The 22,970-nt window shown below is 49.8% G+C and overlaps 2 protein-coding genes and 1 long non-coding RNA gene across 3 annotated transcripts in view; 2 read left to right on the forward strand and 1 right to left on the reverse strand.

The window, feature by feature from the left end:
* RGSL1 (regulator of G protein signaling like 1) overlaps positions 1–8,111 on the forward strand; it is a 25,434-nt gene extending 17,323 nt beyond the window's left edge. The window contains exons 13-21 of the mRNA XM_076068845.1: positions 244–437; positions 1,605–1,722; positions 2,231–2,303; positions 2,679–2,826; positions 3,092–3,323; positions 3,541–3,679; positions 4,836–4,960; positions 6,160–6,284; positions 7,650–8,111. Coding sequence (XP_075924960.1) covers positions 244–437; positions 1,605–1,722; positions 2,231–2,303; positions 2,679–2,826; positions 3,092–3,323; positions 3,541–3,679; positions 4,836–4,960; positions 6,160–6,284; positions 7,650–7,816 — 1,321 coding nt within the window. The 3' untranslated portion in view covers positions 7,817–8,111. The remainder of the gene's footprint in view (positions 1–243; positions 438–1,604; positions 1,723–2,230; positions 2,304–2,678; positions 2,827–3,091; positions 3,324–3,540; positions 3,680–4,835; positions 4,961–6,159; positions 6,285–7,649) is intronic.
* On the reverse strand, positions 3,550–9,101 carry LOC116944845 (uncharacterized). Its single transcript, XR_004403164.2, has 4 exons — positions 9,013–9,101; positions 7,550–7,706; positions 6,191–6,453; positions 3,550–3,668 (listed from the first exon to the last, which is right to left on the reverse strand). It is a non-coding gene; the product is annotated as an uncharacterized LOC116944845 (long non-coding RNA).
* Positions 9,082–22,933, forward strand: TYW3 (tRNA-yW synthesizing protein 3 homolog). The gene is made up of 7 exons (XM_032958649.2): positions 9,082–9,176; positions 9,561–9,741; positions 11,323–11,403; positions 16,546–16,644; positions 17,052–17,123; positions 20,379–20,512; positions 21,623–22,933. Exons 2-7 carry the CDS (start codon positions 9,571–9,573, stop codon positions 21,864–21,866), a joined length of 801 nt encoding a protein of 266 aa, XP_032814540.2. The 5' UTR covers positions 9,082–9,176; positions 9,561–9,570; the 3' UTR covers positions 21,867–22,933.
* The last annotated feature ends 37 nt before the right edge of the window (positions 22,934–22,970 follow it).

Below are 22,970 nucleotides of genomic sequence, written 5' to 3' on the forward strand. Positions count from 1 at the left end.
AGCGCTGCTCCCTAACGTGTGGGCCGGAGGTCACTCCGGCCCACACGTTAGGCAGCGGAGCAGAGCTACCTCGGGATCTCCGAGGTAGCTCCGCATTGTCAACTTCCGTTGCGGCGCCGTTCTCCACGACACGGAAGGGCCGCGCCGACTCCGCGAGACTTCCCCGGCGGATCTCGTGCCGCGACGCCGAATCGCGCCATCGGGGAGCGTGAACGCCGCTCCCGCCCCCCTCCGCACACGCAGGAGCTTGCGCGAGGCCCTGGGCGACGCGGGCCACGAGCCCTTCGTGGCGCTGCTGGCGCGAGGCCACGGCGCCGACGCGGCCGTGGGGTTCTGGCGCGAGGCCGAGCGGCTCCGCCTGGCGCGAGGCCTCCGCGAGGTGCGCGCCACGACGGCGTTCGTCCACGCGCGCTACTTCCACAGGGGACTCGACCCAGGTGAGGCCGGCAGCGCGTGCGTGAGTACCTCCGTTGAACTTCGTTCGCACCGTACGTAGCCAACCGCGCTAATCGGAGGTACGGGGGGGGGGGGAACAAACTAAACGCAAAAAGCAGTTATAAAGCAATGGGTTTTCAATCGAGATTTAACAGTGCATAGCTCCCAGTGGCTGTGGAGTGTGCGGGCGGTGGTGACACTGGCCAGGGGCCTGGAGAGAACCAAGGCACCAGGTCGCATAGAGGGAGGAAATTGTAGCGGGGATAATGTCAGCTTGTCGTGTCCGAGCACCACCAGCGTCGGACTCGCGATGTGGCCCAGTCCCTAGCCCTGTGAAGTCCTCTATGTTGCACACTCGAAATGAAGGACGTGGGCAGGTGCTCCAAATCGAGGTCAAACAGATTTATTATGGTTAATCTGTGAGATGCACCAGCACGTGGTGTCACACAGCAATTCTTGAACCGAGTTGCCATTAACCACGTGACTGGTGTACAAGTGCGGTTATTCAATAACCCTGCCAGCCACCTACAGGCCCAACTCAGTCATCACATGCTGCTGTACACACGTGCATTGATGCACTGCACAGCACATCAGGACTTTCACAGCTGCACAAGGAATTAATTAAAAGAGTGGTGCCACATCTATGCTCCACGGCTGAGACCGATAGCTGCTCCGTAGGTCTCGGTCACACGGCGGTTGCACGCCGTCATCGTCGTCGGGGTCGTTGGAGTAGCCCCACCCCACTTACGCGTGTTGACCTTTGACCCGGCGACTCCCGTTCAATGCGAGTCGGGTTGAGTGCATCGACGGTCCAGTGTAAGCACATTGTGAGTGTAGAGTCGAGTTGGTATGAGGGACAAACTCGACAGAAAGTCGGCCAAATCGGTCACAGGGTGGCGCAAAATTTGCAACTAAAAAGTCAGACAAGGTGATGACGTCACAAAGCACGCGCTGCTTGGCGTCACCTTACGTGCGGTGTTGGAACGTAACTTTTTCTTCATTAATAAAATACTTATGGGGCCATAACGCGTGTTTGCAAAGTGATACTGAATCCATGCATACGCATGGTTTTTCTTCGTAGTTTACATTGCATAACTGTGCCCGCCTCCCGCCCCTCCCTCTTTTTTCCCGACCTCCCGCACCCCTCCCCTTTTGTGGGGGGCCCCTAGCCGCCCTACTGCAGTGCAAGGCCCCCATCATGTTGGAGATCCAGGCGGCGCAAGTCGTGACGCCAGCTATGATCGTCACGGCACAGATCCACGTTTACCGCGTCATGGAGGAGACGTGGTGAGTGCAGAGGACCTGGGGTGTAGGGGACCTGGGGGGCATGGGACATGGAATCTGAGCAATAAGAGGCTTAGAAGGTCAGGGATACCCGAGACGAGTGATACAGGGGATCAAAGAGATTAGGAACCCGTGATCAGAGGGGTCTGGGAGCCCAGTGGTACTAGTGACGAGGGTACGGAGGACTTAGCAGGGTGGAGGGCCTGGATGATAACGGTCTCGTGGTTCATGGGTAGAAGTGGCCTGGGGAAAAAGGGGATCGTTGAGACCGTAGGTGCCGGAGAGGCAATTGGTACCAGGGACTAGAAGTCCTGGAGATTAGAGATCGTGTGTCATACAGGAGGAGCAACGACGTTGGCTCACATACAGATGGTGGGTGGATTGTTGCATTACGAGACCATGGCAAATAAAGAGGCTTTCATCACTTGAGGAGGCCTTCACGGAGCAACGGGCTGATCATGACCGATGATGACGATGATGCCGATGATGCACCTGTCTGTGGCTATTGCAGGTTCAAGATTTACCTCGACAGCTTCCCTGATAGGCCATCAACCGCTGTGCAGCCAGGAGCCATCCCCAAAAAGGCACGGAAAAATTGAATAACACACACAACTGCCAGTCTTTTTATTGTGTCCTGCCACCACAGTCATAGGTTTATCCAGTACAAATATCGAACTCATCAAATGGCCCCGTCTCTCGCCCTGGTAAAGTCCTCTATCGTGTATGGCTCAGACCAATAGTTTCTCCATGTTATGGGTTTCACTGCAGTGCCCGCATCATTAGAAGCAGATCAAAGTTCGCACGTTGACTTTTGACCTGCAAGCTCCCATTTGAAGCGAGTGTGTGGCCATGTGAGCGAGTCGGTGTGACCTGCCGGTTCCAATTCGACACATCACCACAGTGCTCGTGTCCTCCGTGCCCCCCTGTCTAACCCCCCCTCCCTCCTCCCCGCCGTGCAGAGCGCTGCCCGCGCTGCCCTGCGCCAGCTGGTGCGGAACGTGGCGGGCCTCCTGGCGGCGCTGAGAGAGCCCGGCACCCGGCGGGACCTCGCCGCGTTCCTGGGAGCGGAGTTGCGGCGAGAGGAGGCGTTGGAGAGGGCCGCCACGGGTACAGCGAGCTTCTAAGCTACACGAGGCCCCGTGTCTAATGCGCATTTTCCACTGGCATATCCGAGCCATGCTGGTACCGTGCATTAAAAAAAACGTAGAAACCACGATGTATTTATTGATCTTGATTTTTACCGTGACCCAGACATGACCTGCACACCGTACTTAGCCAACCGTGCTAATCGGAGGTGCGGGGGGAAGAACAACTGAACACAAAGAGCAGTCCTTCTCTATGTGATGTTCAGTTATTCACGTGTGTGGGGCAGGAGGCACCACCGCTCGCAGCGCTCACCCCCGTGCTGGTGGCCGGCACCCCCCGCTGGCGGGAGGGGCCCCCCGTGAGACCACCTCTCGAACCGAGAGCCGCTCGGCCCCCGCCAGCCGGACCCCAACGACGCCAGCGTCGGAGCAGCTGCTCACGAGGAGGACGGTGAATGACCAGAAGATCGTCCTCAACTTTCTCATGGAAGACTTTGCGTTTTTCCAAGAGGTCGAGAGGTGTGTCCTGCGTGCACCTTCACGTCGTTATCAACATCATCATCGTCATCTTTACCCGCGTGACCTTCAGCATCGTCGTCATCGTCGATCTTGAGATGTGGTTGCCTTCCCATGTTTGTCTGTCCACATACAATTTTTGTTTAATTTTGACAGCACGTCAGCTCAGCTCTGACCATTCTCCCTCAGTGGGCCGATTCTGCTGTTCTCCACCGCGTAGGTTCAAGGCCTTGGTGGATAGCAGTGCCGAGGCGGCAGCGGCGGGGATGGGCACGGTCATGGACGCAGCACGGCTTCGAGAGAAGGCGGCCATCGTTAGCCGCCTCTTCCTCGACTCGGAGGACCTCCCTGCATGCAGGGTGAGGGGGGATGGGGGGTAGAGGGGGGGAGACGCAGTGACAGGAGGATTGGTGGACGTGGAAGCGCAGAACCATGAACGGAGGATTTGGAGATCTGCCACGTGGTTGGAACTGTGTAAAAGGTTCGCTCGCTTCATCATCACCATTGGAGTGATCTTAATTTTCAATTTAAATAACGTGGATTGTTTCATCATCTTCATCATCACGATTGTCGTAAATGTCAATGGATGTCTTCTCGTGGTAATAGATCGCCATCTCAATTGTCAGAAATATGAATACTTATTATCAACATCGTGAATATCTTCAGCAGTAACAGTTCCACCAGCAACACACACAATCTCCAACCCTCGCTGAAGGGAAGCACTCCAATTATATGAATGAAATTGTTCACGTGAGCACAATAACAAGATTAAATATTCCTACTTTTCTTAAATAATAATCATTTTGTATCCCTGGACAAACATTTGTACCACCCCTCACTAAATGCGGCCCGGCTGCATGTCCACAAAAACAAAGACACCCCGTGTAGCCTTACCAGACTTTTGGAGCAAGTGCTGTTAGCGAGCACCTATGAAGGCTGGCGCAGTACACAAGGGGGTATATGGCCAGCACCATGTCTGGCTGCCCTTGTCTCCCCCGTGGCGATGTTTATTACACATTGCACAATATTCATATTTGAGACTGAGTCGACCTAGCAGAGGCCTAGGACGGGTTCAGATAATAGTCACTGGTGTTGGTCACTGTGGGCGGGAATCAAACTCGGGTTGCCGGGTTCGTCGTGCGGTGCACACTAACCGCTGCGCCACTACTCCCCACTGAGTGTTTATACACACACAAAAATCCCCCGTATAGTCTTAACATATTTTTGGGGCAGGTGCTGTTAGTGAGCACCGATGAAGGCCGACACGATAAACGTGGGGGTGGGTGGGCAGCACCACGCCCGACCGCCTTTGTATCCCCAGTGGCAATGTTTACACACCGCACCAGGTACTCATTTCAGGCTGAGTCGACCCAGGGGAGGCCCAGGACCGGTTCAAATAATTGCCACTGGTTTTTGGCCGTGAGCGGGAATCGAACTCGGGTCGTCGGGTTCGTAGCACAGCGCGCTAAACTCTGCACCATCGCTCCCCACTCACACACACGTACACACACACAGGTGAACGTGCCACAGCAGCCACGCGAGCAGGTGCTGGAGGCCGTGCGTTTAGGTCACGTGGAGCGTGGCCTCTTCTTCCCAGCTGTAGTGCACCTGCTGCCCAGCCTCATCTACTACTGGAGGAGGTAGGGGGCCCACCGCACAAGTACCCAGAGTAAACGCCGTGTCGATTCAGGAAATCGTAGAAAAGAATTCCGATGGACAGATTTAGTTTTGTATCCACATGGGGTGGTGCTCCGTTCCATTGGTGGCCGTGAGCTGGTGCTGGAAATTTCACATTCCTGTGGCGGTGGACGGACTTCGTGTCATCTCATGTCAGTCCCATGAACTGTAGTCGCCAGGGCGTCACTGCTGCTGTCACGTTCCTCCAATCGTTCCTTTGCCAGAACTTCAGTTGGTTATTGCAGCATGGCCCAGTTAGTTCCACAATGTTGGGCAACTAGCCCTTTGGTAAAAACAAATTTAAGATACAGCCCAGCATATTGCATGCTCATGCGACTGCTGTTAGAAGGGCCTCCGCTACAGGGAGCTCGAGAAAGCCCCTGGACAGGGTATTTATGGTGAATCTGAACGTAATTTTGATACCAAGGAAAGCCTTATTGAGTCACAGGACCTTTTCAGGAAAATCCTGCATTGGAATATTTGACCAATTCGAGTGTCAGGGGTGGTTTACTTTGTGTGGGGAGAAACCGGAGCATCCAGAAATGTCTACGTAGACAAGGGGACATGGCTCACTAGAGATCCGCGCAGGCGTGCTGTACTGCCACCTTCTGCTCACGTTGCAGACTGGGATGCCAGTCTATATGAACGAAAACCCTGGAATTGTCATTGAAATGGAGTTTCTTTGACAGCCAAAGAATCGTTCAAAGACATTCATTTAAACGGTGATTTTGTTTTATATCCCCTTTTAAATTAATGGGATTGTGGTGGCGATTCCAACACTCGCCAACATATATTATGAGGCAAACAAGGCTGCGCTGGGTAGGATGTGTGCAGGGTGCAGGAGTGCCCGGTTATCGAGAAGCCATCAGTATGGTCTCCACGAGCCCAATGACCAAGGGGAAGAGAAGGCCTAAGACCAGATGGCGGGACACTGTCAGGGCAGATCTTGGAGGTCGCGTAACTGCTGAGCAGCTGCAGCAACTGGCAGAGGGCAGAGAAAATTGGCGAAGTGAGGTGGCACCAACGGCTCTGGCGATTACGACGTCTTGAGCTTGATCTTAAAAGTGAACGGAGATTTCTTAAAGTGGGAATCGCCCGTTGAAGAATCGTAAACGCGACAGGATTCGTCCAGCGGTCGTCAACTCTTAAGCCGTCTCTCCAGGTTCTGCAGCGAGAGGGCCCTGCGCACCTACCTGGGATTGGCCCCCTGGGAGCGAAGAGGACGACCCGAGGGAGGCCACGAGGACGGGCTGCCTCACCCCGGCCGGTTGGTCATCTGCAGTGCAGGTGAACAGTGCTTGCCGGCTCCACAGTTGCGGCGGTGAACTCTTCAGCTTTACCAGTTGTTGCTATCATCGCACTTGCTTTACCGGTTTGGTGAAGGTGATGTCGGTGGTCTTGTTTTGAGGTCGTCTTGTGTGGGTAGTCTAGTGAGGGGTGGTCTAGAAGAGGTGATCTATTAAAACAGATGTATCACAATCAACACATTCGCCAATAACCCTGCTTTATAACATGTGAACATAATTTGTACACGCAACATTTGTGCGCTATGAAGAAGGGCCATTGCCCGAACATCGCCTTTTATATATTTTTCGTTTTAAAGCCACACACAATGTTATTGATGAATGAGTTGAGTGTTGTGCATTGTGTGCTTGTGCACCACTGGCAATGCTGCAGCAGCATCACCAAATCATTTATCTATCAAAATTAGTGACGTGTAGGTCGTAGGCATGAAACTATTAATAACCCGTGTGATTTGAAGCTTTCGTGACTGCAAGGATTCATACTTTTTGTTTTTGTTCGGTAAAGTCACGTAGGTAAAATAAAATAAAATAGAACAATTAAATCACGACGTTTCGGAGGCAACACAAGCTTCCGTCTTCAGGTGGAACAGTCACAGCAGAATATCTGTGTCAAGTGCACAGTTCCGAGACGATTTGGATTATATATAAGTCGGGGGGGGGGAGGAGCCAGAAAGGGACGTGGGTGGGTGGGAGGACTGGGAGGGATGAGTTGAGCCGTCTTTTGTTAAACTGCACAAAAGCGGGTAAATAACCCAGAACAACCCAGAAAACCAAAAGGGTTGTTTACCCGCTTTTGTGCAGTTTAACAAAAGGCGGCTCAACTCATCCCTCCCAGTCCTCCCACCCACCCACGTCCCTTTCTGGCTCCCCCCCCCCGACCTATATATAATCCAAGTCGTCTAGGAACTGTGCACTTGACACAGATATTCTGCTGTGACTGTTCCACCTGAAGACGGAAGCTTGTGTTGCCTCCGAAACGTCGTGATTTAATTGTTCTATTTTATTTTACCTACGTGACTTTACCTAAAAAAAACTAAAAGTATTAATAACCCGTGTGATTTCACAAATTGTCACACTTCGGTTTCGTGACTTGATTCAAATTTCGATTTTTTTTGCCATTTTCCCATTTTACTTCTGCCCAGTTTTGACAGCTCTCTCTCCTACATTAACAACAAGTTGCAAAACATTTGAGATATAGTTTATGTGAATTCTATAATGACTTATTCTCACACAATTCGATGCACGTACCGTAAGCACGAGAATCTATTTTAATCGACGTGTCATTGCACCGTCTAAAATCTGCTCTGTCGGTCCATCGCTAAACAAAGTCCTCTTCTGTGCCCTGAAGATTTCGAGTTTACGACGCTGAGATTCAGCCTCTCCAAAGGAATGCAGCTCCTCCAGCCTGTGAAGAGGGGCAAATCGAGAAGGGCACTCTCCCCACAACAGCAGGCGCCTGACCTCCATGTGACACACAAGCCACAAATCTACAGAGGTGCTCAACCATCCATGTGAATTACACTGGTCGCAAACGCTGGTCCCCATATGCTCGTGACTGACGACTGGCTGTGTTACAGTGGTGAGCCTGGAGCGGCTCGCTTGAGGCCTGTGGCTGTGAGCGGGGTTGAAGTCTCGTGGCTGAAGGTTTCTGATTTCTGTGGTTAGAGAGCGCCTCTCCCTATAAGAGGTGGTCAGATGAGAAAAGTCTCAAGAATAACTTATCCAGGTGGTGCTTTAAGGAGATAAACATGTTGAGACAAATGCTATCTCTGAGCAAGACCTCAATCAATAAATATGTCAATAAGTGCTATGTTTTGTTGGCGTGTTGTATTTCAAGCTCTTTTAAATTCTGCATGATTGGACGGTATGCAATGAAACGATGGTGGATGAAAGAGCCAAGATCACCATCAACGCCATTACTAAGACCCGGAGTCCGAGGCCCCGGGGTCAGAGGAGCGAGAGGGTTCAGGGTCCTGGGTCTGGGGTCCTGGGTCTGAGGTCCTGGGTCTGGGGTCCTGGGTCCCGGGGTCCTGGGTCTGGGGTCCTGGGTCTGGGGTCCTGGGTCTGGGTCCTGGGTCTGGGGTCCTGGGTCTGGGTCTGGGGTCCTGGGTCTGGGTCTGGGGTCCTGGGTCTGGGGTCCTGGGTCAGGGGACCTGGGTCTGGGGTCCTGGGTCTGGGGTCCTGGGTCTGGGGTCCTGGGTCCCGGGGTCCTGGGTGCCGGGGTCCTGGGTCTGGGGTCCTGGGTCTGGGTCTGGGGTCCTGGGTCTGGGGTCCTGGGTCTGGGGTCCTGGGTCTGGGGTCCTGGGTTATGAGTCAAATGGGCAAGAGGGTCTGGGTTCATGGGTTCCAGAGATTCAGTAGCCAGGGTCCACAACACCCACCACCACAACTAAAAGCACCACACCACAATCACCAAAACACCATCATTGCTAACCACAACAGCTACCACATCACCAAACACGATCTTAACCGCCATCACGGCCAAAACATCACCAAAATCACCACACGATCACATCATCACGACCACAACATCAGCACACAGCCGCAACTACCACATCGCCACCATCAATATCAATACCACGACACCAGGCACGTTCATCATCACCACCACCAATATTCATCATCACCATCATAACCACAAGAGTAAAACCACCACACCCCGTTAACCTCAACGTCGCCTCCGCCACAACACGATCAGCATCACCACCAACCTTGCCACAACCGCATTGCAGCACCAGACCGCGTGCCGCCACCACCAGCAGCTACCACTAGGGGTCAATGTTTACCATTGACGGACTGGGTGGTTTTGACTGAGGCCTTCATCGCCACCACAGCCTTCAACACGACTGTACGACTGTAGTCCTTCACTTTAAACGTAAGTCTTATTCTGTATGTTACCTTGGTTATGAGGACAGTGGCGGTAATAGTAAAACTCACGGAGGCGAAGGGGAGTTGAGGCCAGGAGCCGTCTGCATGCTTATAAATGTTCATATCGCCCCCCTCAACTCGCCGCTTTAAATGTGAATGACACTTCAAGTGCCAGATGCAACAACCCACTGAGTTATCGACGGCTGCTTAAAACAATAAGATTTCGTGAACATCTACGTTAACTCGAACTTTAGACTTTAATCCGCAAGGTAAAAGCTTAGACTTGCGCGCGTGTTTCCCGACCGTCCGAGCTCGGCGCGAGCCTCTGGTGCAGGCCGTAGCTCTTTGAAACAAAACGAATAGACTTTAAGGCGAACATCTGTGAGTGAAGCTCGCGTGAGATGGAGGAGGCTTGCTTCGGGCGCCGTAAGGAGCAGCGCCTCCTGGCACGGGACGGGAGCCGCAAGGGCGGCGTGGACGCGGCCATCGTGGCCCTGCTGCGCATCCTCAACGCCGCCCCGGGACTCTGCTCCACCAGCTCCTGTGCCGGGAGACTGGTGCTCAGGGACCAGGTGAGCGGGGTGGTGAGGGACCAGGTGAGCGGGGTGGTGAGGGACCAGGTGAGCAGGTGAGCGGGGTGCTCAGGGACCAGGTGAGCAGGTGAGCGGGGTGCTCAGGGACCAGGTGAGCAGGTGAGCGGGGTGCTCAGGGACCAGGTGAGCGGGGTGGTGAGGGACCAGGTGAGCGGGGTGGTGAGGGACCAGGTGAGCGGGCTGGTGAGGGACCAGGTGAGCGGGGTGGTGAGGGACCAGGGACCAGGTGAGCAGGGTGCTCAGGGACCAGGTGAGCGGGGTGGTGAGGGACCAGGTGAGCGGGCTGGTGAGGGGACAGGTGAGCGGGGTGGTGAGGGACCAGGTGAGCGGGGTGGTGAGGGGACAGGTGAGCGGGGTGCTCAGGGACCAGGTGAGCGGGGTGGTGAGGGACCAGGTGAGCGGGGTGGTGAGGGACCAGGTGAGCGGGGTGGTGAGGGGACAGGGACCAGGTGAGCGGGGTGGTGAGGGACCAGGTGAGCGGGGTGGTGAGGGGACAGGGACCAGGTGAGCGGGGTGGTGAGGGACCAGGTGAGCGGGGTGGTGAGGGACCAGGTGAGCGAGGTGCTCAGGGACCAGGTGAGCAGGGTGGTGAGGGACCAGGTGAGCGGGGTGGTGAGGGACCAGGTGAGCGGGGTGGTGAGGGGCCAGGTGAGCGGGGTGGTGAGGGACCAGGTGAGCGGGGTGGTGAGGGGACAGGTGAGCGGGGTGGTGAGGGACCGGGTGAGCGGGGTGGTGAGGGACCAGGTGAGCGGGGTGGTGAGGGGACAGGGACCAGGTGAGCGGGGTGGTGAAGGACCAGGTGAGCAGGGTGGTGAGGGACCAGGTGAGCGGGGTGGTGAGGGACCAGGTGAGCGGGGTGGTGAGGGACCAGGGACCAGGTGAGCGGGGTGCTCAGGGACCAGGTGAGCGGGGTGGTGAGGGACCAGGTGAGCGGGGTGGTGAGGGATCAGGTGAGCGGGGTGGTGAGGGACCAGGTGAGCGGGGTGGTGAGGGACCAGGTGAGCGGGGTGGTGAGGGGAGAGGGCCCAGGTGAGGTGAGGGAGTGAGCTTGAGGTGGGGTAGATAAAGCAAGTAGAGAAACCAGCTGGGGAGGGGTCGGGTTACCAGTGACTGTAGGTGAGGGGGTGAGCATGGTGGGGACAAGGTGAAGGAGGAGGGAGCCGTGGCGTGTGGTGAGGGCGCCTGGTGAGAGGGTGAAAGTGGATAGCGAGGGGGCACGTGAACGGGGGGAGGGTGAGGGGTTGAGTGGGGTGAGAGAGTTAGGGTGGTGAGCAGAGGTGAGAGGCCAGGTCAGGGGGTGAGTGGGAGGAAGAGGGTAGGTGAGAGGCCAGGTAAGGGGAGGGCCCAGGTGAGGGAGGAGGGTGAGAGGATGGGTTTCAGGGGGTGTGTGTGGAAGGCGGTTGTGCAATGGTGAAATGGTCGAGTTGCCGTGTTTCATGTTCCCCGAGTCGAGGACTAAGGCCAGTTTGAGTGGGAGACGGCCGAGTCGTGGACTCGAGGCCACGCGGCCCTCGCGGCCCTCGCCACTCATCCGCGTCATTTTGCTTTTGTGTGGGCCAGGAGACCGGGGGCCACGTGGTTCAGAAGCAGGGCTGCCGGTGGCTGCTGGTGACGCACGAGGAGCTGCAGCTGGGTGACTTGGTGCGTGGGGCTCCACAGACTGACACCTGGCTCGCGATGACGCCGAGGGTTGCAGGCGCTAGGGGCGCAAACGAGGTTCATTGGTTCGTAGAGATTTTTCACGTATGTGTGAGCTGGCCGGGTTGGTTGGAGTCCCATAGACTCACGTGGAGACCCATTGTCGTCATCGTTGTCGTCAGCTGGTTCTTCGCTTGCGAAGATCGGGGAGGAATACGAGGTCCGTGTAGTTGGCAGGCGCCGCTGGTGGCTGTACAGGCCGACCCTTGACTTGCACATTTCGTGGCAGGTGGTGCATTTGAACTCCTGACCAGTCGGGGCCAGAGTGGGGGGACGTGTCGGTGGTGGGAATCTTTCTGCGCCTCCGTTTTTCTGTTGAAGCTTTGTGCCTCGTTTGGTCTGCCATTTTAGCCGCTTCTGTGGCTGTGGAGCGCCCAGCGGTGTTTGTCCATGGCTCTGAGCTCCCAGGTTCGGGTGCCGATACCCGCAGCAGTCACTTGCTGTTTGAGCGGGTCCTTGACGCGTCTGCGAGGTCCACTCCTCTCTCGCTCCCATGACACAAGCTCGCTGTGGAGGACTGCTTAGGGCATCCTGTTGTCCCCGCGCGAGCCATGGCCAGCCCAGCGTAGCTGACGAAGCAGCAGGATGGATTCAATGCTGGGTGTCTTGAGCTCTCTCCAGGACTATGTTGTTCGTGATATAGTCCTGCCATCTGATGTTCATGAAGGAACGTAGGCAGCGCTGGTGGAAACGCTCCAGCAGCCTAAGCTGTTTCCTGTCCAGGACCCAGGATTCTGAGCCATACAAAGACAACACGGGAAAATTGGGCGGTTACTCCAATTTCCCTGTATACCTTTATCATGTGGAGACCTGAAGACTATCATAGAGACCCATAGACTCACATCGAGATCCATAGGATCGCATCGAGATCCATAGACTCACATAGAGACCCATAGACTCACATAGAGGTCCATAGACTCACATAGAGACCCATAGACTCACATAGAGATCCATAGACTCTCATAAAAATCCATATACTCACATAGAGATCCATAGACTCACATAGAGATCCATAGACTCACATAGAGATCCATATACTCACATAGAGATCCATATACTCACATAGAGATCCATATACTCACATAAAGACCCATATACTCACATAGAGATCCATATACTCACATAGAGATCCATAGACTCACATAGAGACCCATAGACTCACATAGAGATCCATAGACTCACATAGAGACCCATAGACTCACATAGAGATCCATAGACTCACATAGAGATCCATATACTCACATAGAGATCCATATACTCACATAGAGATCCATATACTCACATAGAGATCCATTTACTCACATAAAGACCCATAGACTCACATAGAGACCCATATACTCACATAGAGATCCATAGACTCACATAGAGATCCATAGACTCACATAGAGATCCATAGACTCACATAAAGACCCATATACTCACATAGAGATCCATATACTCACACAGAGATCCATATACTCACATAGAGACCCATATACTCACATAGAGATCCATATACTCACATAGAGACCCATATACTCACATAGAGATCCATATACTCACATAGAGATCCATATACTCACATAGAGATCCATAGACTCACATAGAGATCCATAGACTCACATAGAGATCCATAGACTCACATAGAGATCCATATACTCACATAGAGATCCATATACTCACATAAAGACCCATAGACTCACATAGAGATACATAGACTCACATAGAGACCCATATACTGACATAGAGATCCATATACTCACATAGAGATCCATAGACTCACATAGAGATCCATAGACTCACATAGAGATCCATATACTCACATAGAGATCCATAGACTCACATAGAGATCCATATACTCACATAGAGATCCATATACTCACATAGAGATCCATATACTCACATAGAGATCCATAGACTCACATAGAGATACATAGACTCACATAGAGACCCATATACTGACATAGAGATCCATATACTCACATAGAGATCCATAGACTCACATAGAGATCCATAGACTCACATAGAGATCCATATACTCACATAGAGATCCATAGACTCACATAGAGATCCATATACTCACATAGAGATCCATAGACTCACATAGAGATCCATATACTCACATAGAGATCCATAGACTCACATAGAGATCCATAGACTCACATAGAGACCCATATACTCACATAGAGACCCATATACTCACATAGAGACACATAGACTCACATAGAGATGCATAGACTCACATAGAGACCCATAGACTCACATAGAGACCCATAGACTCACATAGAGACCCATAGACTCACATAGAGACCCATAGACTCACATAGAGACCCATAGACTCACATAGAGATCCATATACTCACATAGAGATCCATATACTCACATAGAGATCCATATACTAACATAGAGACCCATAGACTCACATAGAGACCCATAGACTCACATAGAGACCCATAGACTCACATAGAGACCCATAGACTCACATAGAGATCCATAGACTCACATAGAGATCCATATACTCACATAGAGACCCATAGACTCACATAGAGACCCATAGACTCACATAGAGACCCATAGACTCACATAGAGACCCATAGACTCACATAGAGACCCATAGACTCACATAGAGACCCATAGACTCACATAGAGACCCATAGACTCACATAGAGACCCATAGACTCACATAGAGACCCAATGACTCACATAGAGACCCATAGACTCACATAGAGACCCATAGACTCACATAGAGACCCATAGACTCACATAGAGATCCATATACTCACATAGAGACCCATAGACTCGCATAGAGACCCATAGACTCGCATAGAGACCCATAGACTCACATAGAGACCCATAGACTCACATAGAGACCCATATACTCACATAGAGACCCATAGACTCACATAGAGACCCATAGACTCACATAGAGACCCATAGACTCACATAGAGACCCATAGACTCACATAGAGACCCATAGAATCACATAGAGACCCATAGACTCACATAGAGACCCATAGACTCACATAGAGATCCATAGACTCACATAGAGACCCATAGACTCACATAGAGACCCATAGACTCACATAGAGACCCATAGACTCACGTAGAGATCCATAGACTCACATAGAGATCCATAGACTCACATAGAGATTCATAGACTCACATAGAGACCCATAGACTCACATAGAGACCCATAGACTCACATAGAGACCCATAGACTCACATAGAGACCCATAGTCTCACATAGAGACCCATAGACTCACATAGAGACCCATAGACTCACATAGAGACCCATAGACTCACATAGAGACCCACAGACTCACATAGAGACCCACAGACTCACGTAGAGATCCATAGACTCACATAGAGACCCATAGACTCACATAGAGATCCATATACTCACATAGAGATCCATAGACTCACATAGAGATCCATAGACTCACATAGAGACCCATAGACTCACATAGAGACCCATAGACTCACATAGAGACCCATATACTTACATAGAGACCCATAGACTCACATAGAGACCCATAGACTCACATAGAGACCCATAGACTCACATAGAGACCCATAGACTCACATAGAGATCCATAGACTCACATAGAGACCCATAGACTCACGTAGAGACCCATAGACTCACATAGAGACCCATAGACTCACATAGAGACCCATAGACTCACATAGAGACCCATATACTCACATAGAGACCCATATACTCACATAGAGATCCATAGACTCACATAGAGACCCATAGACTCACATAGAGACCCATAGACTCACATAGAGACCCATAGACTCACGTAGAGACCCATAGACTCACATAGAGACCCATAGACTCACGTAGAGACCAGCCATCACGCAGATCGTATGTCAGGAATACATTTGGGCACAAGAACAAAAACATTTCTGTTTTTCAATATTCAGATTTTCTGTTTATTACACGAATCGTGAAAATTAAATTGTCAGAGGAGTGAATCAATGTTGTTGGTCTTGGTGGTATTCAAATTTTTTCCCGTGTTTTTGTATGTCTCGGTTTTGTTCGCTACATTACCGTAAATATAACACATCATTGCATGAGATGAATCATTGAATCGATTCTCACGCAATGCTATGTCGCAATGTAAGAGTAGATTCTGCACCCGCTTGCCCCCTTCACGCCACGATAGAGAATAATAAAACCGTGTCAATCATATACTTGCGTTGGACCGATGGGGAGGTCCATCTGGCAATGGGCTACCGTTGTATCTATTGAATAAGTTATCGCATTTCTGTTGATAAACACATTTAAGATAACATTGACCGAGCCCCATTAGCCCATTTTTATTATCCCAGGCCTGATTGCATAGCTCGCTTTTGGCATTTGGCTTTAGGCCATAAACACCTGGGCCAGCTGTGCAGGTACAGAGCTGTGCTGTGTTATATTTTCACAGAAACGATACAAAAGCGTCCCGTTCAGTCACACGGACCGTCACTAAGATACAAGTAGGCCGTGTGTGTGCCATTATCACGGTCAAAACGTTGCAAAATTACTTAATTGGGGAAAACCCACACGGCAAAGTCACCCCCTGCTGCCAAGCTCATGCCCGTTTAGCATGCCGGTGCTGTGTACACCAAGCGCCACACAGGGACAACTGCCACCGGGGGTTCCCCTTGCCTGGGCTGCAGCAGGGCATTGGAATGGATGAGATGGGATGCGGTGGAAGGTGCGCCGAGTTGGTGACGTATTTAAGCGAACGTCCTATACAGTGTGTGCACATAATTAATCATAATTTATACAACAAAGATTCCCCGTATAGCCTTTAACAGAGGCAGTTGAGGCAGGTACTGTGAGCGAGCGCAGGCCAGCACAGCATGCAAGGAGGTGGCTGGCCAGTGCTGTGCCTGGCCACCTTTGTCTCCCTAGTACTGATGCTTACATACCTGCACCATGTACTAATTCAAGGCCCGAGTTGACGTAGGGGAGGCCCAGGAGCAGTTCAGATATTTGTCACCGATGTTGGCTGTGAGCAGATATAGAACTCGTGCTGCCGCGTGCGTAGTGCAGTGCGCTAACCACTACACTACCGCTCCTCCTGTATTTTCGCTCGCTCGTTCCCTGTGCAGGTGGAGGGTCTGCGTGGAGCCACCGGAGATTCCGTCTTAAAGTTCGAGCCTTTTGTGCTGCACGTCCACTGCCTGCGGCTAGAGGAAGCGCAGCTCCTGGTACCAATTATTTCCTCTCATTCACACTGTGTTCAATAACAACGAATCACTCATTCACTCGCCATGCTGCAGGTCACAACAACACACTCGTCCGCTCACCCACTCACACGCACACACTCATTCACCCACTCACCAAAACATTGTCTGTTTATGTAAAGGGGCAAATATGGGAAGGAGGCATATTGTCTGATCCTCTAACGTATGTTCTCCACGCTCATTGGTTAATTTGGCAGCACTAGGGAGACGTATGCTGCCGGGCGTGGTGCTGCCGGTCACCCATGGCCTCTTGTGCCTTGCCAGCCTTCATAGGTGTTACTCGCTAACAGCACTTGCCCGAAACAGCCTGTTAAAGGCTACACGGGGGATTTTTGTCTTGTGCGTGTGACATACATTCTGTCTTCCAACAGCACATGGTGGCCGTGGAATCTGGGTTCCGAAATTCCGGAATCACTGTCGGAAAAAAGGGGAAGATCATCGTGGTAAGTGTGCTTTTGTTGGACATTAATAAATAACTAAATAGGTAATAATGATAGTAAAAAATCATAATTTGCAAACGAATTTGACATGTCTACATTGTGAAATTTGGTTGTGAGAATTGCTCTTCATCTCACCGGCGAGTGAGCTGAAGCACCGGGAATTGGCGCATCGTTAAAGCGCTTTGTGTGTCACGTGATTATTACATTATCGTAGTTTTCATTTCAGTTTCCAAAAAGTTGGCCTGTACTAGCTCCCGTGCAGCGCGCCATCGCTTCCTCCCAACCCCCCGGCAGCAAAACTAAAAAGGGGTTTTACCCGTTTTTTCCCCTGCACGGTACAACACCGCACCCCCGAAATCCTGCAGCATAATAAAAGGCGGCTTAACTCAGCCCTGCCCCCGACCCACGGCCCTTTCTGGCTCCTCCCCCCCCTTAACCTGTATTTAATAGTTTAGTTTAATAGTTTAGTTTAATAGCTTAGTTTAATAGTTTAGTTTAATAGTTAACAGTTTAGTTTAATAGTTGATTTTAATAGTTTAATTTAATAGTTTAGTTTAATAGTTTAGCTTTCATAGTTTAGTTTAATAGTTTAGTTTAATAGTTTAATTTAATAGTTTAGTTTAATAGTTTAGTTTAACAGTTTAGTTTAATAGTTTAGTTTAATAGTTTAGTTTAATAGTTTAGTTTAATAGCGTAGTTTAATAGTTTAATAGTCAATAGTTTAGTTTAATAGTTGAGTTTAATAGTTTAGTTTAATAGTTTAGTTTAACAGTTTAGTTTAATAGTTTAGTTTAATAGTTAAGTTTAATAGTTTAGTTTAATAGCTTAGTTTAATAGTTTAGTTTAATAGTTTAGTTTAATAGCTTAGTTTAATAGTTTAGTTTAATAGGTAATAGTTTAGTTTAATAGTTGAGTTTAATAGTTTAGTTTAATAGTTTAGCTTTCATAGTTTAGTTTAATAGTTTAGTTTAATAGTTTAGTTTAATAGTTTAGTTTAATAGTTTAATTTAACAGTTTAATTTAACAGTTTAGTTTAAAAGTTTAGTTTAATAGTTTTGTTTAATAGTTTTGTTTAATAGTTTAGTTTAATTGTTTAGTTTAATAGTTTAGTTTAATAGCTTAGTTTAATAGTTTAGGTTAATAGTTTAGTTTAATAGTTGAGTTTAATAGTTTAGTTTAATAGTTTAGTTTAATAGTTTAGTCTAATAGTTTAGTTTAATAGTTTAGTTTAATAGTTAATAGTTTAGTTTAATAGTTGAGTTTAATAGTTTAGTTTAATAGTCTAGTTTAATAGTTTAGTTTAATAATTTAGTTTAATAGCTTAGTTTAATAGTTTAGTTTAATAGTTAATAGTTGAGTTTAATAGTTTAGTTTAATGGTTTAGTTTAATAGTTTAGCTTTCATAGTTTAGTTTAATAGCTTAGTTTAATAGTTTAGTTTAATAGTTTAGTTTAATAGTTTAATTTAACAGTTTAATTTAACAGTTTAGTTTAATAGTTTAGTTTAAAAGTTTTGTTTAATAATTTTGTTTAATAGTTTAGTTTCATTGTTTAGTTTAATAGTTGAGTTTAATCGTTTAGTTGAATAGTCTAGTTTAATAGTTTAGTTTAATAGTTTAGTTTAATAGTTTAGTTTAATAGTTTAGTCTAATAGTTTAGTTTAATAGCTTATTTTAATACCTTATTTTAATAGTTTAGTTTAATAGTTTACTTTAATAGTTTAGTTTAATAGCTTAGTTTAATAGCTTAGTTTAATAGTTTACTTTAACAGTTTAGTTTAATAGTTTAGTTTAATATTTTCGTTTAACAGTTTAGTTTAATAGCTTAGTTTAATAGTTTAGTTTAGTAGTTTAGTTTAATAGCTTAGTTTAATAGTTTAGTTTAATAGTTTAGTTTAATATTTTAGTTTAACAGTCTAGTTTAATAGCTTAGTTTAATAGCTTAGTTTAATAGTTTACTTTAACAGTTTAGTTTAATAGTTTAGTTTAATATTTTAGTTTAACAGTCTAGTTTAATAGCTTAGTTTAATAGTTTAGTCTAATAGTTTAGTTTAATAGCTTAGTTTAATAGTTTAGTTTAGTAGTTTAACACTTTCTTGCCGATCTTTTCTATTTTTTCCTTTTCCATTGCCCCCGTGTAGTGACTCATCCCCCACACCCTCAACATAACTAAAGACGGATTAACTCAGCCCCGCACCCCACCAAGGTCCCCTACTTGACTCCTCCCCCCCCTTAACCTGTATTTAAGCTCGAGGCTATCAGAGCCTCCCCACTTGATGCAGCGATTTTGCTGTGACTGTTCCGCCTGAAGACGGAAGCTTGTGTTGACTCCGAAACGTCGTGATTTAAGTGTTTTCTTTTATTTTGTTTTATTTTACCTACGTGACTTTACCGAATAAAACCAAAGAGTATGAATCCTTGCAGTCACGAAAGCTTCAAATATAGAAACAATTACATTTGTTTGGCCGTGTCGGGTGGTGGACGGTCCAATGACATAATTTTGACCAAATCGTTACCTGGCCTCAGCCGAACATCATTTATTTAATATCTACATAATGAACAAACAAACCGTGTCCTTTGCATGGATTAGTCAGTGACAGGACTTTGTACGGTAAGGGCCTGTATTTCACTGGAAGCATTGATGGCGAACCGTGTAAGACCACTGACCTTTGAACTCGGTAAAGAAAATCCTGTTAACGTGGTTTTTCACTCTATTTGACGAAATTCCTTATTCGTAAAAAACTAAATTTTAATTGAATGCCATTTGGCGAACATTTCTGCACAGAAGGGAGTGTGGAGATTTGCGTTCCCTAGTGTGTGGCTATTAAAAACGGATCACTCAGAGGGGATCTCCAAAGTGGTTTCTTATCTCCTGATAGCTGTTTACCTAACACTGTGGGCAGGGGCACGCCCTGCATATAACGTGACATCGCACACCGCAGCGTTCATCTCCTCTACGCCCTCCAATTGCTCGCTCACGCCACTGCTGGCGGAAGGGCGCCCACTGGATGGAGCGCTACCGATGCCCTGTGGGGGATCTAAATTTTACCCGCAATTGCCAAACACGCAGCAACCTTCGCCCTCTATTGGCAAAACCCAGTGCAGAGACCAGCAGCTATCGAAGTTTCGCAGAAGACCCCTTCTGAACAAGAGTCTTGATTACTCGGTGAGGCTATTCTCTTCTGGGCGAACGAGTGGAATGATAAAAATATTTTTCCTTTGCCGCACCCCCCCCACCACCACCGCGACCATCGGCGCAGGCGGTGCGCAGCACGCACGCGCTGGAGGTGCCGCTGTGCCAGGCGGGGCGGCTGATGGTGCCGCACGACTACCTCGCCTTCCTCGTCGCCATCGCCAATGGGAAGATGGCCGAGAACCGCGAGCGGGTGGCCAGGTGCGTGGAAGGAGGGCACTGAACGGTGCCAAGTCGGTGACGCTTGGCGTCTGCGTACGGATTTGTCACCGTGGTCGTGTGGCCCGCGGTTGCTGAGCACAGAGGCCCAAAGGCCCCATAACGCCATTTGAGGCTGAGTCGACCTATGAGGCGGGGGTCAAAACTTCTTCAGATAATTTGTCACCGTGGGCGAGTATCGATCGCCGGATTCGTAGACCCGGCACGCTAACCACTGCACCACCGCTCCCCGTATCCCAAAGACACACAAACATCGGCAACCCTTAACACGTTCACAGTGGCATCATTAGCATTCTGTGCGCGCACCGCGGTGGATTAATATTCTGAATGTGCGCTCTGCAAAAAACATTTCCGAGTACACGTATTCAGGGACTGTAGCACCCTCGCAGCGCCTCAACTGACGTCTATTCAGTGCCCCTCTGCACTGAATCAGTGTTCTTCACGTGTCTCTCTACGTAGCCACGGCGGCATCGCTCCTCCGGACAGCACTGGTGGTTATTGTTTCCGCTGTCTGGAAATACGTGTTGTCAAAGTCCAGGACTGCAAGTGATGGATGGAGCGGTGTGGTCCAAACTAGCCCAGCCAACCTTGTTGACCTGCCCATGTTGAACGACCACAATGCACCAGGTACTCGTTTATGGCTGAGTCAATGTAGGGCAGACCGAGTATCGGTGCCATGTACCGATGGGGTGCGTCGTTACAAGCAATCGATTCAAACCTTGATCGCTGGGATCATAGGCATGTTCACCACCACGGCCAGCCATCTCTGTCTCTCCATTGTTGATGTTTTATACACCGCACCAGGTACTCATTTCAGGCTGAGTCTACCAGTTCAGATATTTGGCAGTGATATTTTGTCGTGAGTGGGAATCCAACTCGGGTCGCCGTTTTAATAGCGTAGTGCTCTAACCACTACACTGCTACGCATACTAACCACTACATATACTTTCCCACACTAACAAAGACAATTTCACACAATGCCCTCAGATATGTTTCCTTACATTCTCTCCATAATATAAATCCCAGTATTATCGTCATATTAATAGCATATTGTAGCACACGTGGATTGGCCCACACTCTGTCTGAACGCAGGTTCCAAGAGAAGCTGCGGCAAGCGCTGGAGAACGCGGCCGGCGCGGCGATGGCCGACGGTACCGAGCGACCCCGTGACCTCGCGGAGACGGGGGGGAGGAGGAGGAGGAGGAGCAGGAGTCGCCCGCAGCGACCCCGGAGGCCGACGGGCGACTCGAGGAGCGCAGACTCGAGGAGCCGGGCCCACGAGCCAGATGGCGGGGTGGACGACGCCATTGTGCAGGACCTGCGCATCCTCCTGTAGGGCGCCGACCCGATAGCCGCTCGTGACACAAAGACAAAGATCCCCCGTGCTGTCAGTCGGGGCAAGTGCTGCTAGTGAGCCCGCACCTACGAAGGCCGGCCCGGCACGCAAGGGGGGCGGGTGACCAGCACCACGCCCGGCCGCCTTTGTCACGTACTCATTTGATGCCGAGTCGACCGAGGGGAGGTCCTGGGCCGGTTCAGATAATGGTCGCTCGTGTTGGCCGTGGGCTGGAATTGATGGGGTCGCTGGGTTTGTATCGCAGCGCGCTAACCGCGGCGCCATGGCTGCACTACTGTGGCTCGAGTTCCACGCTAACGCACACGCACCGGATCGAAGGTGGCGACCGCACAGAAGGCTGCGTCCAATGTCCACGGCAGCGCTCTCACTGCTGGGTTCTATTTTTAGAGTTGCTGAGCACGGGCCCAAAACATGCAGCAGCCAGCAACAAGACAGCACTCTCAAGAGTTGTCATCGGTGAAGAGTCGACACTTGGAGACAGAGAAGACGGGAGGGAATTCCTGCTGAATTCCACCTCTGAGAATTGCAGTGTCGTTCTGACCATCGCACGATGCAGAGTGCTGCCCTCAACTGTGTGGTGACTAGAGGTCATTCATTGTTAACTAATCTCAGAGGGAGCTCTGTAATATCCGCTTCCGTGGGCCATTATCCAAACACGACGGGTCGATGCGGCGCCCTGCTAGATTCTTCGTCTCGAGTGATGATGTCGATAGCACGATCCAGATAAACTTAGGAGGAAAACCGATGGAAGACTTTTATCCGAGGATTGCCGGGTGGCAGGAGCGACCTCGGTCGCCGGTTCGACACGACGGATTTGGGGCCCCAGGAATTTGCACGAGGGCGGACGACGCGGCTCGAGAACAACGGGGGCTCTGTGGTCACCTGATTTTAGCGAAAATAACAAAACGAGGCCTGGACTCGGGGAGGGTACGTCGGTGTTTATTTACTTTGAACGGAGACGGCGGTGGCACCACAAACATTTGAATCCTCAGCAGAGCAGCAGCGCCGAGATCTGTTTTGTATTATTAAACTCATTTTTGAAAAGATTGCGTAATTCTGTGCGGTTATTGTCGTTGGCGTCTT

Source organism: Petromyzon marinus, chromosome 22 (genome assembly GCF_048934315.1).
Source record: "Petromyzon marinus isolate PM22_M1 ecotype Great Lakes invasive population chromosome 22, UKy_Petmar_22M1.pri1.0, whole genome shotgun sequence".
In the NCBI taxonomy this organism is placed as follows: domain Eukaryota; kingdom Metazoa; phylum Chordata; class Hyperoartia; order Petromyzontiformes; family Petromyzontidae; genus Petromyzon; species Petromyzon marinus.

Excerpts from the sequence above, each read along its gene's own strand:
- TYW3 (XM_032958649.2), top strand. The coding sequence starts at position 9,571 with ATGGAGGAGGCTTGCTTCGGGCGCCGTAAGGAGCAGCGCCTCCTGGCA. Across the intron at positions 9,742-11,322 it reads GACTGGTGCTCAGGGACCAG|GAGACCGGGGGCCACGTGGT; the intron begins GTGAGCGGGGTG and ends TGTGTGGGCCAG. Across the intron at positions 20,513-21,622 it reads AACCGCGAGCGGGTGGCCAG|GTTCCAAGAGAAGCTGCGGC; the intron begins GTGCGTGGAAGG and ends GTCTGAACGCAG.